At 42.4% G+C, this 20,416-nt stretch overlaps 2 protein-coding genes across 2 annotated transcripts; one reads left to right on the top strand and one right to left on the bottom strand.

The window, feature by feature from the left end:
- The first annotated feature begins 338 nt into the window (after positions 1-338).
- LOC105901992 (ras-related protein Rab-25-like) lies at positions 339-4,987 on the top strand. Its single transcript, XM_012829505.3, has 5 exons — positions 339-372; positions 2,992-3,187; positions 3,619-3,812; positions 4,109-4,189; positions 4,430-4,987. Exons 1-5 carry the CDS (start codon positions 345-347, stop codon positions 4,552-4,554), a joined length of 624 nt encoding a protein of 207 aa, XP_012684959.1. The 5' UTR covers positions 339-344; the 3' UTR covers positions 4,555-4,987.
- A 1,634-nt stretch (positions 4,988-6,621) lies between these two features.
- On the bottom strand, positions 6,622-19,131 carry casd1 (CAS1 domain containing 1). Its single transcript, XM_012829571.3, has 18 exons — positions 18,646-19,131; positions 17,134-17,230; positions 16,823-16,943; positions 16,538-16,582; positions 16,276-16,338; positions 16,121-16,165; positions 15,891-16,014; positions 15,274-15,488; positions 14,453-14,884; positions 14,072-14,161; positions 13,756-13,875; positions 13,033-13,189; positions 12,849-12,928; positions 12,627-12,728; positions 12,201-12,341; positions 11,012-11,089; positions 10,796-10,888; positions 6,622-9,337 (listed from the first exon to the last, which is right to left on the bottom strand). Exons 1-18 carry the CDS (start codon positions 18,971-18,973, stop codon positions 9,086-9,088), a joined length of 2,583 nt encoding a protein of 860 aa, XP_012685025.2. The 5' UTR covers positions 18,974-19,131; the 3' UTR covers positions 6,622-9,085.
- Positions 19,132-20,416: the final 1,285 nt, after the last annotated feature.

Raw genomic sequence — 20,416 nt, 5'->3', positions numbered from 1 at the left:
GCTTTTGCTTTGCTGTAGCTTCTGACTCTACCTGAAGTACAGGTATTCAGGTTAATGTGGGAGGGTTACACGTATTCACCTCCCTTGAGGGAAGAGATATCATTGTCTTCCTCGAGTCTGTGTCTGTTCGTCAGCTCTTCTTCCGGTTCCACCTGCTCCCGTACCACACCCCTCCTGTCTCCCCAGCTGACACTCAGGCCGGCTGGGCTGCATATTTCCTTCCAGGGTGCAGCCTGTTCAGCAAGCCAGGAACCTCCAGAGGAGTTCACTTACTCTCCTCTCCTCCTCCCCAGGGATATCCTGTACATGATTTGGCTGCTATATGTTCACAGCTTGGGTCTAGTATGGGGTCATACAACTTTGTCTTTAAGGGTGAGTTATTTTGTTTTTTGATTCATGGCAAAGAATTGGAATGCTAGCTATTTAGGTATCAGGAGGGAAGAGCTGTTGTGATCTTTGCTGTCGTTTAATGTGAATGGCAACATCTGAGGAAGGAGAGAGAAACAACTCCACCTCTCTGCTGTTCCGTACCCAAGAACTCCAACATCAGTTTGAAGCTAAGAAAGATTTTTTATGTGGGAAATATAGTTTAAAGAATCAAATATGCTCACTAGTGTGGCAATGAATGAGAAACTCCTGAGTGGACAGGGGCGTAACTATAGGGGGTGCAGCGGGTGCGGTCGCACCGGGGCCCATGGGTCTTGGGGGCCCGTAGACATATTTATGTCAATCTAAATAGTCTGAATAGCCAAGTCGCATAGTTAAAAATAGCCAAAGGGAGACTAGTGACCTACCATGACATGTTTCAAGTGCTATAGGGAGAATATGTGCGCAGGGGGAGGGGGCGTGGTGGCGGCAGTAACTGATCTACCCTGACAATTTCACGGTTTTAAGTGTTATAGTCAGAATATGTGTGCGGGGGCAGGAGGAGTGGTGGTGGCGGCGGCGGTTACAAAAGAGTACGGGACTGTAAAATGTTTGGGAACCACTGCCTTACACCACTGACTAGGGCCCGTCATAATAGCCTGCACCTCGGCCCGTCGTTACTACGTTACGCCACTGTGAGTGGATCAATCTCCTCCTCCACTGTCATGTGCACCTCTCAGCTGAGAGATAAGCAAGGCCACAGATGGTAATCTGTAAAGTGTTGCACAGTTTACATAATAATACTTACATAATGAATGAAAACACACACTCAAAGATAAATACTTTAAATATGTAAAGAGATGGATCATAGATAACTAACCATATTGTTGAGTAGATTGTAGATAAAGATGTTTTTCAACATAATTTACAAAAACTGTCCTTAAGAGATCTATATCACCTATACCATTCTTTTGATGAGAGTCCAGATTCAGTGTACTAAGCCCTGGACTGCTAGGGTGTTGCAGTTAGTGGAAGAGGTGTGAGACCGGGCCTCACCTGTTCTGGGTGTGTTGTCTATCTGACGTGTCTCCTGCATTTCAAAAGACAGAAACACAATAGAAAGAAGTGGGTGACAATAGGCACAATAAACACAACACTCTAATTGACACCTCAGAACAGACTTGCTGTCGCTGCCAAGTCCAGCATCAGAAAAAGGCAGATTTCCATTGCAGGAACTCAGGGGACTTCCCAGGTTTCGTTTACAGGATTGTCCCTTCCAGCCTGATTCTATTGCTACTGGACCTACTTGATATAGCCTTTGCTCTGATCACGTCGTCAATTCCGACCGCGGCAAAAAGTGATGAAGCTTATTTATCCAGCAGCAGCACCAACATTAGACCATTTGATGTTAGGATTACCCCAAGGTTAAGTCGACAGTTGAACTTTGCCACAATGTTGCTACCACCTGTTTAGATGGCTTCATGGCAGCTGTAATTATTTGATAAATTAATTTAACAGCTCCACTGTAATTAATTAAAGCCTTTATTTTAGCTGATGTTTTGCTTGTGTTCATTCAGTGATGTTAGTCTTAACAAGCTAACTCTGTAACCTACACTTTGTTTTACTGTATTCACCTCGCAACCTCTGGTAAAAAAAATGGTTTTAAAACCATGGCATTTGTTTTCTTCCATTCACGTGGCGTTTAACTATTTAGCATCATCAACCACATCACTGAAAGCGCCACCCAGCAGTTTCAGGCCACTCAGAAGAAACGTTACCTACCCTGGAGTAGATACTTTTTTCCCCCAGAATATAGGCCTGGGTGGCAAGTACTTGGTTTAGTGACAAACCTGGGTAAGTTACCTCAGAGTAAGTGGTGAACCTCCTAAAGGAAGAGCCCATGGCTTTGTTTTGCTGGGAGAGCGAAACCATAGGGCTCTTCTATTAGGAGGTTTACCACTTACTCTGAGTGGAATACCCCCCTGAAAGAGGTTGTACAGCAGTAAAATGTCGGTCGGTAAATGTACTAAATGCCCTCAAATGGCCCACAATGGCCCAGTGGAAAACAGCTTAATGCCTTAATAGACCATTCCAGCTTGTTGAAGTGGGTGTGATAGATACAGACCATCGATTGGATTTAGAGTCTATAAACAGTCATTGGTTTAGGCATTATGTTTGCTCCATCTACAATGACTAGCAATGATTTCCTTAACATTTGTCCATGCAAAATATATGTCCAGTTCAATGAACTGCTTCATCAGTGTTCAAAAATGGAGGTGGTATTTTAATCCTTCGAAAAAGCTAAGGAAAGTACAGCCTGGCACAAGATTAGGAATTATTATGCCAATGTCTCATATACATGTACTATGTATTTTGTATCCACTATGTGCTTTGTGTGGTGGAAACTCTGAACTCGGTTTCCTCTGAAGAATGTGGTAATTTTAAACGTGAATTTACATAATAAAATTGGTGTCAGACCAATGTCCTCTCAAATGTTGAATGTTCCACACAGCCCTGTCTGCATTGAGATAATTCCCATTGTTACTGGTCCTCTGTTGACAAATTACATCGATTTCACTTGAGAGTAATACTTCAAGCTACTTACCCTTTGATCTAATGTCACAGTGGTACTCATCGGGGAGTCAGGAGTTGGGAAGAGCAACCTGTTGGCTCGCTTCACGAAAAACGAGTTCAACCATGACAGCCGCACCACCATTGGAGTGGAGTTCAGCACCCGGACCATCCAGCTGGACACCACCGTTATCAAAGCCCAGATATGGGACACGGCTGGACTAGAGCGCTACAGAGCCATCACCTCTGCGTGAGTTGTCTGTTTATAACTCGATGTTGGATTTGATAAGGCCCTTGCTATGCTTTGCATGAAGCGTCTTAAAGAGGGGTGATGTCAAATGATCTGAATAATCTGAGCAATAGGCCTCTGTGAAACCCCTGTAAGGGGATGTGTTTTCAACAAAGGGCTTTTAAGGAGAAGGGTTTCTGTATCTGCAAAAGCTTTGTAAGTAATACAGACAATTGATCTTTCCTTGGTCGCAAAAGACATCAAGATGGGAAATAGTATAGCGTGATTACCTGAAATCCCATTCTCACCTTAGATAATGTCTCCAATAAACCCACTGATCTACAATCTTCTTATGAAACTTTTATTCAAATAAATCAGCAGCTAATAATCTACTCACTGAGTTTTGAATACATGGACAATGAAAACGACTGCGGATGGTGATGTTCCTTCAGGTACTACAGAGGAGCAGTAGGCGCCCTTCTGGTGTATGACTTGACCAAGCACCTGACCTATGAGTATGTGGAGCGCTGGCTGAAGGAGCTGTACGACCACGCCGACCCTCACATCGTGATCATGCTGGTGGGCAACAAGAACGACCTGGAGGCCCAACGCACCGTGCCAACAGATGAGGCCAAAGTCTTTGCAGGTGCCTTCATCTCACTGCATTTTGCCTTTGACACGTCCAAAGAAGCGAAATGTCTTACTTGATAAAAGCAGGGTTTTTTCTATGTTGCCCCTCTGGAGTGAAATAATAATGTCTCATAGCAGCTGTTTTCTTCAGAAGAATATAAACTGTAAGACTAACAAATAACTAAATAAAACTTTAACATTATGTCAGTTAATAGCATTTCAGAATACACTAGTCAGTCATCAGCATTTTAGAATACATCACAGGATAACATAACATAAAAAATACTAATACATTAACATGTGCTTTTACAGAGAGTAAAGGTTTGCTGTTCATGGAGACATCAGCTTTGGAGTCCACAAATGTTGAATCTGCCTTCCTTGAAGTCTTAACAGGTCTTATATGTACTTTCATCATCTAAAGAGCACATTAGCACAAAGTACCCACATAATGCCATGCCACTGTCTATAATCAGAGAGATTCTAGTAATCAGTAGCACCTGCCATTCAGCTTTATGTAGGCTAAACTTGGAAACTTAAACCACTAATAGCTGTGTTCTAGCTATGTCCTGAGTATACATGATAGCAGTTTACTGACCTACAAATGTGACCTTTTTAATGTTTTTTTTTACCCAGAGATCCATAGGAAAGTGTCCAGCAGAGAGGTCACCAGGGGATCCATTAGTGCTGTGGCCCTTTCAGCTCCGATTGGCCCCACAAGCGAAGCCCAGAACGAGGGCAAATCCTGCTGTGGTTCCTGATTCAATTTTATTCCCCACTTTTTCTTTTGTAATCAATGTAAATAAAAAAAACATTCCATTTCGAGTATTTCACTGGTTTCATTTCTGAAATATGAAACCTGTAAAACAACAGTTCGAAATACTTTTCTAAAACATTTAACTGCATTTGCTTCCAAAGGTTCTTTTTGTTCCTTCAGACTCATACATGTTTTTTTTCACTCTTTTGCGACATGTTTCATGTTCTCTCCCAATGGATTTTGCATTGTTGAGCAAGACTGAAGTGCAATACAAAAGGGTTGTGAGCATTTTGTACACAGTACACTGTCTGGGTGTGAACTCCCATGAATGACGAGTCTCGATCAGCAATAGAAAATGAGACTCAAGCTCACAGGCAGGGGCTCGGGGAGGATAACCATCCATTTCATGACCCAGGGAACCAATCACCTCTACGTCAGCATCGAAGTACGAGGTTCAGGATGATTTGAAACAGTAGATGGCGTGTTGAGCTGTTTTTTGTGACCAATGAAAATGCCAATTTTTATAAAAATGGGAATCTTGTCAATATGTCAATATTAACACGTCATATCATTTAGTTTACAGCTCAAAAAGGTGTGCATTTACATTTTAACTCAAAACAACGGCAAAATTATAGCCAAATCATGTTTTGGCTGGGGCAGTCCTTTAAACTACCATTAAGTAGGTTACGTTATATAATAAGAAAATGTTCCAATCAACCAATTTCTTGTCAATTGTGGCTTGTTTCACAGTGCAGTCTATGTCACACTGCCCCATGCGCTAGGCACTCTCATTCACTTCTGTTTACATTAATAACTGGTTTGTATACGTTTCAGGAAAATGAGCTGCTGCCACTTAGGTTCTGCGGGGGGCACTCTATGGTGGCCCAACTGTCTTGAGTGTGCGAACCTTGAACTGTATCCTGCTGTTGCCCCTGGTATGGGTATCACACTAACTGAATATAAACATTTCCCTCTGACATATTTTAAAGTGCCTGCAATGGGATGCCCTCACACTGATACATTAAGAAAGAATGTGTAGTAAGCATAGTTCAATATCAAGGATCCTAAAACAAACATGTGGTTATTTGGTTGAGAACTGCATATAGGCAGGCATTGTGAGCAACTGAAATTAGTGATAATATTATGATTGTTATAATGATGAATTATGTTTTTGACCGTTTCTGTCATGGAAACAGATGCTCTGAGAAAGTGTCTACTGGCCTTTATTTCAGTATTTCGCTCAGTTTTCTCTCAAGTTGACTTCTTATGTGGTTCGTTTATGTGATGAATGCACCTTTCCTCAGTCTGTAGATAGCAGCAACAAACACCTAAAGGCAAGTCTGTCTGATCACACACTCACATGTGTGTGTGTGTGCTCTATTTTCTTACGCTTTCAAATTTACTCTTATAGAGGCTATGATCTTTATATTAAGTGTCAATTGAATTCTTGAACATACATACACAAGGACAAGGTAAAAATATCAACCCACTGAACATTCATGATGTGACGTCTCTGTCATATTTTGAAAGAGTTCGGTTCATCCAGGTATCCACGTGTCTAAATGTTTACGTGCTTGAACATGTTAAGCATACACTCATTTCCAGAGGAAACTACAAGCACAAGAAGGTAACAAAAGTAACTTTCCCATACTGTTTCATGTGCAGTCCAGTAGATTCTTGCATGGATCATTAAAAACAAACTATTGATAGTACCCTGCTGTGAATATCATATGCAAAACGAATTGGTTTCTCTCAGGTGTGTGTTACTACTATCCTCAATGTTCCACTCATTTCTGCTCTAGTGGGATCCTCAGTAGTGGGTTTTAGTGTACTTAGAGCCTGCAACCTGAGGAGGTCAGTCATGAGCTGAAAAGCGCAATGCAACATCTGAACTAAAAGGCTGAACACAGATACAGATACTCAACTGTATTTTGATGTCTGAAGGATATCTGAACGTTATAATTATACATTAAAAGGCTTAGGTGAACTTGCCAGCGATATATACAGTAATAGAAACCAAGGCTATACCAAGGCAAGTGCTTAGTAGAAAAAGACCACACAACCAGACAAGTCCAAGGACATCTTTATCGGCAATAACAATGAAGAGTACAACAGGTTCAAACAAATTGTTCTGAAAATAAAAACAGGTCATCTTTTTTTCACATTTGAAGACACCACCAATGTATTTACAAAGAAAAACAAATCTCTGTCAAGGCCCTGGGATAAAGCTTGTCTTGTTTAAATATATACCAATCCAACTATACAAAAAAAAAAGAGAGAGAGAGAGAGAAAAACCACAACAGAACAAACACAGGAAGTTCTGAACATGGTCACGTGATGTTCCACATGTCCCAGAATAGCCTTTATACAGTACACTGAAATTAACCTCCATTTAAGCAAACACTGAGTGTGTGAGAACGTGAAGCTGCCCCATTGTCGAGCAGCTGCAACGCCCATAAAAGAAAACAGAAGCACACCACGGTTTGTTAGCAGTGTGAAACAGAAGTTCACTTGGTTTCCTTGTCACAGGTTAAATGCCTCCCTACAATGGAAGAAAATGCCAGACTTCTTATGCAGAAATGATCCGCATGGTCAGAACAGGCCATTTTGTTTGTTTGTTTTTCTGAAAGAAAGTGAACACAGGACCCATAAATGTATCCCGCTTAAAATATAGCTAATGACGGTGCAGCAGCAGTTGCTACGGTTTCCTGTCACAGAGGAAGAGAATACACAAACCCCTTTCATCAGGAAAGCCATGGCACATCAACTAAGACATCCCACATTTAAGGGAACAGTAGCCTTAAAATTTGATTTACACACTGTACAATATGCTTTGCTGGAGGTTTAGTTGAAAAACAAGCAAAGTTAACTTCTCTTTTCACAGGGTTGAACATTGAGTAATTCTTGTTGTTACTGTGTAAACTAGGTATACTAGGTGTTATTGTGGTGCCACTGTATGATATGTCTATTGGTATATCTTCAGTGGACAACTGACAGTGCACACCAATGAATATACAGATAGCGCTATTCACATGACTGTAGTTTAGTCTAGCCATAATCACACAGCATCAAGGTGTAAACAGACTACAAAAGCAAGAACACTGCAAACCTTAACAAAATGAAAAGTGTTGCTCCACCTCCCAGCATTCATCCTGTGTTTATGTATCAATCAGACACTCCTGTAGGCTCTGTGCTTTCAGACACACAAAAACACATTAGCTTAGCTACTGCCCCTGTCGAACATTCACACAGTAGTGTCTACCGCTGAGACGTGTGCGTGTGTGTCCACTGGGAGAAATGCTACTGCGTCAAGCAAATGGAACTAATATGCAGCAGTAATAAGCCTTCAATACAATGTCATTAAATATCAGTAAAATGTCAAAAAAAAAAGCCTGTGCTTTCTCAAAACATTGGCATTCATTATCAGTGGTTAAATCACCAACACTTGGTGATATACAAAATGAAATCATGTTGTTGTTTTTTTTTTTGCTGCCGTTTGGATGTAGAAATGGTGGGGAAACAGTCCTTAACAGTCAAGACATAGCCTACTGAAGACTGCTGCTTTCATTGGGGTAGATTCACGTAACAGTGGAACATTCACCAATGACCTGTAAGTCCTGCCCTTTCATTTAATGCGTGACTGACTTTAAAGCCACTCTACTATGAGGTGAGAGAATGAATGCATACGCCAGTACTTCATTCACATACAGTAGTCATGGACACAAACACAGCAACGAGAGGAAAAAGCCAGAGGAGAATGAAAACGAACATCGAAATACATAAACAAATATACACCTGTATAAAATATAAGCTTAATTTAAAACATTAAATACTGTACATCGAATTCAAAGCGGTGTCAGAGCTATGACATCACAGCACCGGTCAGTGCAAAGGCAAAATAATCAATTCAGATTTTCAGAAATCAAAACTTTTTTTTTTTTTTTTTTTTTTTAAATCATCTGTACAGCTACGGTGTTCTCGACTGGACGGAGAAGGAACCGCTCTCGTCTAGAAAGTGTCAGTCATTCTAGGGTCCGTTCTAGGTTCTAGGTCCATTCTAGGCCTTCAACGAGACATTTGTTTATATGTATCTGCTGACTGTAAACAAACTTATCAATGAGATTTATGAAAACTGCTGTTGAAGAGCTTCGAGGGGAACGACCTGGGAGAACCTCGTCCGTGTCTGCGTCGGCAATTCAGCCCGATTCATTTGCGCAGCGCGAGCATCACTCCCCTCACACAAAACGGGAGCTGCCTGCAAATCTTTCTACTCCAAGGATCCTGACCAATCACAGCAGCACAGCCGGAAGGCACATCTCTCAGCTCCTCCCCTCAATGCCTTTTAAGTCCTTCCTCCGACGCTCCCGACAAGTCTAGCTGGTAAGTAACCCTCCTTCACAACTGACTCGACCTCGTCCTCCATCTTCTCCAGAAACCCAGCGAACCAGTTCCAAGTAACCAGTTCTTCCCCGCGTCACGTCACGTTGTGTCCCATCTACTTCCCTTCCGGTCGCCCACCCTCTTCCTTCTTCTCCTCAGTGGTCCCTGGAGAGCAACAGCAGAGCGCCCAGGAAGGCGGTCAGGGCCAGCATCCTCTTGAGCAGCGGCCCGTTCTCCTTGGGGATCACCACCTGCGCCAGGTCATTGGTGATCAGCGAAATCTCGTGCGCCACGCACACGAAGATGAAGGTGCTGACGATGATGTTGAGCGAGGGGTTGCCGGGCACAAGGACCAGGATGCCCTTGGTGTCGGCCGCTAGCCAGATGTGGTACTGGCAGATGAAGAGCTGGGGAAGGAGGAGAGATAGATGGGGTCGATTAAACGAGAGGTTGAGGGAATCTTAACGTTTTTAAAGCGATGCTGAACGGATAAACAAACGATACGATGATATTTTGGATGGTGGTTTGAAAGCCTATGTGTTTGCCGATAAATTATATGTTGTGTTTATTTGAACCAAGATCAGCTGGGTAACAGGTTTGTTGAGCAGCCCGAAAGTAATTAGCTTTTCAATATATTGAACCGTGACGTATGCTGTGGTAAATTCTGGGTCAATGTCCTAAACCATCGGTTCCCAAACTGGGGTACGCGAAGTGGTTCAGGGGGTACGCGGGGAGAAAATTTCCGCGATAACAGAAAACGGACGGAATTCGCAGAATGTACCGTTTGAAACAGAATTGCAACTTTCAGACGGAAACATCATTTTGTGCATCAAAATCGTCCAAATTCCCCTGTATTTTGTCAAGGCTGTATTTCTTTCTTATAAACACAACAACGATCGCAACGATGAACAAGCATTAATTAGAAAACAAAACCACTGAGAAAATGTCACGTCTGTGCTGAACTCCGCTCCGGCCACGCCCCCCTATTCAACACAGACCTCCGTAGCCTGTCAAATGAATTCGCTCATCTTCCCAATCGCCTGCAAATAATGTTTTTTTAGTCTTCTGTTCTGTTGATGGCTGGCAAACAACAACCTTAGAAGGTTTGGGTCACTTGTGGTGGCACATATTATTCACTCATTTTAAGCCATCAATCTACCTCTGGGTGAACAAAATGAGCCGAAACGGATTAAAACGGAATTAAAGTAAAAGGTGAAAAGGAAAACTTTTTTTTTTCAACGGGGGGGGGGGGGGTAACGCAGCTGGAGATTAAATGTCTGAAGGGGTACGGGAATGTAAAAAGTTTGGGAACCACTGTCCTAAACCATCTCCTCAAGCAGAGTCCTGGATTTCCAATCCACATTGAACACTGACTTGACAAAAAGTGTATCATTAGACTTTTAACTAATTATAATCTGGTCACAGTTATGATTTATTAACATTGAGCCCATATTTTCTAACTGAAAGGGATTATTTTGAGAACCCTCCACATAGATAATGGGCAAAGGAAGGGGTCAGTTCATCAGCCTAACCCACCAGTAGTTCTAGAAACTGCATGATGTAGCAGTGGTATTTCTGCAGCCTTGTTTGGCTGGTTTTAGGTTTATGGTATGTTATTTTTGTCATTTACAAAACATTCATAGTGTCTCTCTTCTTGTCTGATCTGTCAACATCAGTGTTCATCTCCAATCATGCTTGATAAAACTTCTGTCGATTCATACAAACACAATCCAGACAAACCCCCATCCTGACAAATACAGTGACCAGACACACCCCGCTACCCAGGAAACCACACCCAGATAAATACAGGGCAAATTGAATAGGTTGTGAGGTTAGTGGTCACTAAAAAAAAGATTAAGCCTCACCTCTAGGGAAATCTTCCCAAACCACGCAAAAAACGAGCTGTACAGAGATCGCGCGTAGCCAGGAATGTTCCGGATAAGCACGAACGCCAGGATCTGAAGCACAAGCAGTTTGGTGATAATTAGTCTTTTGGTAGTATACCAAAATTCACTTTAGGTCTAAATAAATAGAATGAGTTTACAGAGTAAGGTTGGTACTGAAAAATGCAATGGATTTACCTGCACAACAGAGATGTAAGGGTGCATCTCATTGCACTCCGTTTTGTTCTTGCAGCTACTGGCCCATATGGAGTAGGTCTGAAACATACAAGCAACAAGGAAACGCTGAACTCAGACTTAAGATGGATACTTCACTATGTGCTTCCACATGATACTGGGCCAGGATCAACATGAAGACCAGTGGAAGTGAGGCTTGATAAAGGCTTGATAAATGATTCATATTACTTATCTTAAGCTAAACTAGAGTCTACATGTATAGATCATCAATGACATCTACTCTATACTGTTCTGCTCTCTCCTATTGTCACTAACGGAGACTTGGAACAAGGTATTGGACACAAACCCCTTAAGGCGTGTTTTACTTTGAATAAACAAAAGGCAACGATGGGGAAACAAAGCAAAGAACACAAGACTCAGAGTACACAATACGTAGCGTCTTGCTAGTCACAAACAACATCACACAAAGACAATGGAAAAGTCCAGGGCATAAATTAAAACTCAATTAACACATAGGCTACAGGTGAGAACTAAACATGGAGGGAACTACTAAACACTGGGGAGGATGAATGGACTGGGGTAGCATATGGGTCTGGAACAGGAACTCAGACTGGTCTAGCTGCAGGGACTGGAGCAGGAACAGAGGAGCGTGTTGCAGAGGCTGTGACACCTATTCCTATTAGTTGTGTGTTTCCATAAGTAAATACAGTTTCCAGTATATTCTGCATTGGAGATTTTCAGACCCAATGCTGGGTCGATAATGACAGAACACAAAGGGATAAACAAAAACTATGGCCGCGATTCAATTTTGTGAAAGGTTGTTGATATTTGAGCTCAACTGCCAATCAAATTACAACCCTCCCTTCTGTGCTCCTGATGCTCCATGTTGATTGGCTTGGATTATTCACATCTCGGTCCGAGCCACTATGTTTCTTTCCCATATAAAGACCCAGGATTGTGTATGAACAGCAGAGGTTTTTTTTTTTTAGCACTGAACAGACAGCTAGAAAACCATGAGGAGCAATTTGCTGAATTTCACCAAAAAGTGTATGGGGATTCGAATCGCAGACCTCCACTTTAACAGCGCCTCCACCCTCTCCCTGTGGGACTAAGAGTGGAGTCATGGCCAGAGGACACAGCCCGTGTGACTTCAGAAAGCCCCTAAAAGCCCCTGCTGTGTTCTCCCTCTCACCATGAACGACACCACCGATATGAAGAGGAGGCAGTTGGAGATTCGCGTGGAGAACAGAGGCTCCCCTTTGCCCTCGGAGAGGAGCTGACACTTCTGCAGCGCCAGGTAGGTGAAGGCAAACACCATCCCATGAATCACAGCCTGTGAAGTAAACACACACACACACACACACACACACACACACACACACACACACACACACACACACACACACACACACACAAGCCCCCATTTATACACACACAGTCAACCAATCAAAAGCAGTTTGGCTTCAGTAGATGCAGTCAATACCACCATGACTCATTTGAGGTTGTTAAGCAATGTGGCACTGTGGATATCAGACAGCAAGAGACAAGCATATTTATTTAAGAGCCACAATTCAGAGTGAGGCACACGCACACACACACACACTGATAGTACACTTACAAATCTATCAAGCTTCCAACGGAACCACCATTCATGGATGCTTCCTTGTAATTCAAAGAGCTTTGAAATGGGCCAGATGAAGAAGACCCTCTCAAAGAGCCCCTGCAGACACAGACACACAGAACAGGTGTGGCATCAGACATCCGGCACACATTTTACACACCAACACAGCCCTCCTATCAGTCACTAACATTTCATGTGATAAGGATGGGTGACACTTACCTGTGAATACGCAAAAAAACATATGAAGAGCAGCAAGCCGAGTAGCTTCATAAGGATCCCGAGATTCCATATACCGTTAGCTGAGGACAACAGACACAAACAGACAAGGCAATAAGTAATCAGAGAAAGCACACATTACACATTGACCTTTATGCACACGAGTGATACATTTCCTAGCCAGTACCGTTAGCCTTCTTCTGCAGTATCTGGGGCCAGAGAGCCATGGTGGCGTAGACGACGGCGAACCAGAAGGTCACCAGCGGAACAAAGTAGTAGAACTGGTACGGTCTGTCCATGACCAAACACAGCACAACTACCAGGAAGTTGAGCCGAAACAGCACCTAGGGAAAGACGCAGATAAGGACCAACGTGGTCATTTCAGTTATCCTCAGGCTAGATAATAATAATAATAATAATAATAATCTATATCTGCCATCTGTTTCAGCTGCACTAAGAAATTCACTTGAAGCCACACCAGGGCATCACATGAGGCACTAGCCCAACAGAAGAAGTTCTTGGAGAACTTTGAAAAGCGCTATATAAATGTGATGTATTATTATTATTATTATTAGTTAATAACTAGACATGGACTAGTCACCCATCTAAAATTCATTATTGGTTCATTCTTTCACTCCAAGCAAACATTACAAAATGGTTGAAGCAAACATTGTAACAAAGCACCCACAATAAAACTCCCCTTCCTGACCGCCAACAGTAGATTAGATAGTAATTTCAAGGGAGATCAATATCTGGTATGCAGAGGCGAACACCCACTGAGTAAGCACACATCCAGGTTCAATTTCCATGGGGCCCCCCTCACACACTATTGACAAATCCATTTTCACAGTAACCAGTGGCGAACAATAAGGCAGTACTGAAGGTCAGTGCACTCTCTCGCAGCTGTTACCTGGCACACTCGGTAGAGGCCAAAGTCTCCCTTGAGCCAAAAGAAAGAGAAGTGGCCATATCCCGTCTGAAAAAGGTACGCCGCCACGAGAACTCGCACGTGCATGTAGACCGGTAGGAACTGCAGAGAGGCAAGGGGAAGGCATCAACAGTGCATCCCTGGCGTTAACAGAGAAGGGAGATACAGCAGCAACACAGGAGAGAGAGAGAGAAAGAAAGAGATATAGAGAAAGAGCGAGAGAGACAGAGAGATAGATAGAGACAGAGAGATAGATAGATAGAGACAGAGAGATAGATAGAGAGAGAGGACAACTCACTGCACTCGCTCCTGATATGTGGTAGATGAGGATGACCAGCTGCATCCAGCCCTTCCATTCATCTGTCTGCTCTCTGTTCAGTAATTTGGTCTGCATGATCAGATGAAAACAAAAAAACACATGCTTAGACATCTCATAACATGACCATCACTATTCATGCTTGGATATTTAAATCTGACTATGTGATTTGCTGTGAAAGTAGCAATTTGTACACTCAGCGGCACTCTAGATTAGAGCCATATAGACTTTATAGATTAATATAAAACATTTCCAGATTGGAGATTTAGATGTAACGATTAGAGACCGTATTTGATACAGTCTTTACAGAGAATATATATATGCAAAGAAGAGCTTTAGCAGACATCGAGCAATCTGCTCTACCTCCTTGCTGTTCTCGTTGTAGAAGATCCCTAGCACAAACATGTAAATGAGGGGGATGAAGAAGGAGGAGTGTGTGTAGAACTTCTGTTCCTTCATGAAGACGTCGCCGCGGTCACACAGGTAGAAGTAGCCCATGATCAGGCCCATCTTGCACACGGACAGCAGCGGACCCCTGGAGTTGAGAGCTGCCACCGCCGAGTTTGGCTTCTTCTTTTCCTCCCCGCTCTCCAAGTCGGGGGGGACCGGTGGACGGGTCTTGCGCTGGTGCCGGTAGCCCAGAACGTGGAGCACCAGGAAGCCAACCATGCAGACCAGGAAGGCCCCGGCCGTCAATTTCTGCAGGGCACTAGGGGCAGGGAGGGCCTGGCAGCAGGAGCCGTCGATGGGCTGCAGCACTTTGTTGCAGACCGCGTTCATCACCACCATGGCACCCTGATGGGGAAGAGAGCAGGGTGAGGGGAGAACACATGTGCTGTCAGAGAGATTGAGAATGTGTGTGTGTGTATGTGTGAGAGTGTGTGAGAGAGAGAGTATGTGCGAGACAGTGTGTGCGAGAGAGAGTGTGTGTGAGAGAGTGTGTGTGAGAGAGAGAGAGAGTATGTGAGAGAGTGTGTGTGTGTGTATCCTTATAACTCATCTGGCACGGCATGGTACTAGCCTTACCAACATCAAAAAGATGCTCTTGGGTGAACATGCTGTAATTTAACTCATCATACCAAAGGAAACTACATGACTATGAACAGGAATCCTCCCGTTTCCAGGTTTTCCCTTAGCTTTACTCTTTAATCATAGAAAAGCGCTATTATAGATTGAATACTAACCACATTTCTGGTGCCCTCAGGCAGGTGCAAGCCGTCATCGGACTGAGCAATGGTTTCCATGGCTGCCTGCCGTTTGGCCTCCAAGAATCGGACTTTGGCCTTGGCGTTCCTCTTGCTGCTGTTGAGGGCGCTCACGGCTGCCTCGTTGTACATGTCGATCTCCTCGTTGGTGATCATCTTACGGCTCTCACTCAGCAGCTCCTCATGGACAGGATCTGGCGCAAAACATAAAACATAATATAAACAAACAAACAAAACATTTTTTATTTATTTTTAATGCCATTAAAGATGCAACAACACCGATATAACAAGGACTACACAAGTACAACTGGATGGAGGTACAGATACATTTCAAACAAAACGTATGTGTGCAATCTAACCACAATTCAATCTTAAGCAACACTAACTCAACTGACAGAGATATCATAAGAGCAATTCCCAGAATCTAAATTACAGGAAGCAATGAAATGGTAGTTTAAGTGAAAAGGATTGCCGTGGAACCTAATTCCGTTAAAACAGCACTCTGACAGAAGGGACAGGGGAGGACCATATTCCCTTATATAGGACGCTGCATCCATGCACAAATAACAAGAGGATAGATAGGCCTCGAGCCTCACCTTGTAAAACCCAGTAGACCTCGCTGTCCTCAGCTAGGGCCTCCAGCAATGGCGCTATGACCGTGATGTTGGCTTTGTACTGGAGCACAGTCTCGCTGCTGCCACCGTGGAGTTTGATGGACCACTACACAGAGAGACCACATGTTGGTCAGGATGATCGCATATTAGAGCCCGGTACAACATGCCAAAATAAGACGCAGGCAAAATCGAGGCCAAAATCTTGCACTCACCGTTGCGGCACCAATTATGATGACGTCTGGTTTTGCAGACATATTCTGCAAAAGGAAAAAAAAATGGTTGAATTTAGAATAGACCGTCCCTAGCTGCGTTATACACACATAACATCTATATAGTAAATTAAGTATTATTATGATGTCGTCCACACCTCTACCCATAGTTTTAGATGTTCCTTCAGGGAGTTGTTCACTTCTGCGTACCATAAGAAATCCTATAATCAAGCACAGGAAACAGTTACGTATCTACAGGCTATTTTTACTTTCCTATCTTTTCCTTTTTGTAGGCTTGTTAGAAGGTTCCACAAATACTAGAAAAGTAAATTCAAAAGCAATTACAAGAAACGTCTTCTATGTAAACAAATGTGAAGGTCATTATGCAAATACAAGCATAGAGTATGACAAAGAGCTCACCACTTTGAGAGAGGAAGCCCGATCTTCGAAGGGGATATTTTCATGCTAGTGAGAGGGAGAGAGAGAGAGAGGGGGAGAAAGAGAGAGAGAAGAGATATTTCAGGAACTTCTCTTCATATGCAAAATGTAATGGCAAATGTACTATGCATAGTTTAGATTTCAAAACCCTGTGACTGATGACTGCAGATGTTCACTTTCCACATTCAAAGAAATCCAATTGATTCTAATATATATAATACTATAATAAAAATAAATTATGAAAATGTAAATACAGTAAGGACCAACCTTGATTCCTTCTTCTCTGTGTTCAGGGTCAATAATTTTGATATAAGAATAAAAAAGTTGCCGAATTCTGGAGTCACCAATAAATGCTACTCTCTTGTGGCTGAGGCAAGACTTTGCTTCCCTGCAAGACAAAACATGGTGAATAAACCTGAAACAAGGGTCAATAAGTGAATGTACTACATAAGAGGATATTAAGAAACACTTGTTCAAAAAGGACTACTGGAATTCATAAATAACAGTTTGGGAATAGGCAATTACTTGAGGGGGCATTACACATACAGAATGATGGTCTGCGACCATGACTGACTTACGTGCTTTTATACTTGTGCATCATACAGCCATAAGGCTGCCACACATTCTCCCCCAAAAAACGTCCGCTGGACAGCAGCCATTCGCATGTGTCTCCACCTTCGGAGGGACCCACAGATATTAAATTAGCTAGATAACACCTTAATATGTATTTCCTCTGTGTGTAGTGCAGGTTGGAACACAAAACAAGGGCCTTAAGATAACCCATAAGAACTACTGGACTCGTTCTCCCTGACATCTCTGTACTAAATACATATTGGCTGATGAATTTACCGTCATCAAATATCCTTTGGCAATTATAATTGACAAAACACAACACCCTACTTTCAGCTACAGCCCAACTTCACAGTTAAAGATATAGTCCAATATTAGCTTTTGCGAAAAGTTGTTGATATCTGAGCTCAACAGTCAATCAAACTACACCCCTCACTCCCGAAGCACCGTGTTAATTGGTTAGGATTGTTTGTGGTTCAGTCCGAGCCACTAGGTTGTTTCCCAGGACTGTGTACTAAGTTTTTATGAATGCAGACACTGAACAGACAGCTAGAGAAGAATTTCGCAGAATTTGACCAAAAAACGCATGGGATTAGAATCGCAGTCCCTGCCTTTAATGTGCACAACTACCTTTCCTGAAACACAGAGAATGCAACGGCGATTTCAACAGTTTGACCCAGTACACGACACAGTAATCTAACCTAGCTCCATATTCCAATATAACTTCGCTATGGAACACTTTGGCTGTCATGAAGTTGTACTGTTGCAGTTACGCAGCGTGCTAGCTGATGGATGGCGGTGTGGCACATTTCAATTTCTGAGTGGTTACATCCTTGCACATACCCAAAGGTTTAACGGAATGTTAACATTAACCATTCCCCTTTCCTTATAACTTAATGTTAGCTGGTTTACCTACTACTGACTAGCATCAAACTACTGGGAGAATGAACAACGACAGCTAGCTGCCTCAGACAGATTGCGCTGCTGTGCTGAAAATCGGCTTTAAAAATAACGTTACACGAAAATGCATGTAATGTGACTAATTAATGTTATGGAGGTTGTCGGAGACAGTAGCGCTGATGACCGTTAACGTTAGTTAGCAGTTAGCAAACTGCATAGCCAGCTTAAGCAGTTGTGCTAACATTAGCGACCCAACAGCGTGAAGAATGTAAACAAGGGTGACGACCGAAATCCACCTGCAGTATTCTGCTACACACGGCTTGTTTGCTAGGTGGGAAAATTAGTTGGATAGGCATAAAATGGCAAGTCAGGAAATTATGTCAGTCATTTATTTACTGTTGGTATTATTCAAGCAAGCACTGGCCTACAGAATTTATGCAAAACAAGGACTACCAGATTCCGAAACTCGACTTTTTAGCTAGATAGATTGCTTGCTAGCAGACAGTGAGCTCATTTTAACATTAGCTGGCATGAAGCAGCTAGCTTGCTATTGCTGAATATGACGATAGCAGCTGGCTGGCTGGCCTAATAACCCTAGCTAATTGGAGCTGCACACTTACCTCCATAGTACCGTGATGCAGAGTGAAATGCGATAAGAAGAACGACTGCGGCAAACGAGAGTACCTTTGCATTTTTAATGCTAAAATACTGATTTATTTCTCGTTTACCCAGGCTGTAGGCCAGGACCGCCATCTTGGCTCCTCCATGACAACAAGCAGATAGACGAACAACAGTGGCGGAGTAGTCGAACGGGCTGCACACCGGCGCGTAGGCGCTATTGCTGTCAGTCTCAGTGGTTGGGTGCATAGCCGGATTTGTTATTTCGCATGCTGCTCCTAGTGCTGTGGCTGCTTCGCCGATGTCAACTTCTTCAGATGCAATCTCCATCACTTGAAAATACGTCAACTTATTGAACTTCAGAAAAGTATATAAGTGAAATCTAAGCTGGTATTTGAAATGTCATTCACCGAGGTTTCTTTTAAGGTCCAATTTTACTTTTAAACGAAAAGCCAACAAGGATGTTTATTCCATACATTATCTTACTATCTTAAGCTCTGTTCTCACTCTTTATAACAGCGGTGAGACTATGGGTCTGCTATCTATCTTGTTTCCGGGAGTTGTGTGTGTGTTTAATAGTGGCCTTCTATATTAACTCGTTGAACTCGTTGTTTCAGAAAAACCTTAGGGCTGAAACACATCAAACGCGTTTCTAAATACGTGACGCTAGCAAAACTATTGTTTCCTATGGTATGGCGCGTTTCTTTAGAAACTCGTTTGGTGTGTTTCAGCCCTAAGGTTTTTCTGAAACACCCCAAACGAGTTTCTAAAGACGCAGACGCTTCAGAAACATATTATTGAGCTGATATGTCCAGCTAATGATATTTCATTGCAAAGGGATAGAGGTTGTGAGGACCTTAATCTTCTCTTCAAGGACATGGAATATAGATATGAATATTAGGCTACTTATCATCATATCAATGGTCTGTACATTTATGTTGTGTCAGGCTATATGACCTTACCTCGACACTCCACACTGTCTGGACGACTAATTACGATTAATCAGACAAACAAACATTTAAACAGTTGTTGTGTTGTTTTCTTCGCATTACCCAATCACAGGCCTGCTTAAACTTCAAAACACTGACTTAAAATTAAGATGAAGGTGCCTACAAGAAAGGTATTAGTTTCTATGGACTTTACTGACAGCTTAACGACAAATTTAAATCAAATATCAAGAGTTTATACCAAAATCTGGAAGCTGATGTACAGTAACCTATGAGTTAGTATAGGGCACAACGTAAACAAAAATGATTTATGGTCGTCTGAAGTTTTGTGAAGAGGCTTGAAAGAGTTTCCTCAGTCTATCTGACTCCATCTCGCATCTCCGGTTAAGTATGGCCAAGGGAGACATTTTCTTTGGTGTTTCAGAATTTGTCCACTAGATGGCTCTATTTTGCTCATTGTTTTTAATGAAGAAGAAATGCAGGAATTAATTGAGTTTTAAAAGCTTCAAATAGCAATATCATGTCCAATATAAAACTACTTAATAATTTCCATCCTCACCATTTGCTGGTTAACAAGGATAGAATTAATTTAAAATATGTTTAAATGTGATCTATGGGTTTGGCCAATAGTTCAATCTAGAAATATACAAAATGCTTAGAGAGGTTGCAGTTTTTGCCCTTTTTATTTCATGCAAAAGCAAGAATTGTCACTTTGGAAGTACATTTGGAAGAAACTTTGAAAAAAATACCTGTGAAAGAATGGACCTTGCCTTTGTTTCATGAAATTAAATGTCCATCCCTGCTACTAAGCCAGTAACGCACACAC

This window comes from Clupea harengus, chromosome 19 (genome assembly GCF_900700415.2).
Source record: "Clupea harengus chromosome 19, Ch_v2.0.2, whole genome shotgun sequence".
NCBI lineage: Eukaryota > Metazoa > Chordata > Actinopteri > Clupeiformes > Clupeidae > Clupea > Clupea harengus.
The sequence above is the reverse complement of the archived record's forward strand: the minus strand, read 5'-3'. Positions and strand labels throughout refer to the sequence as shown.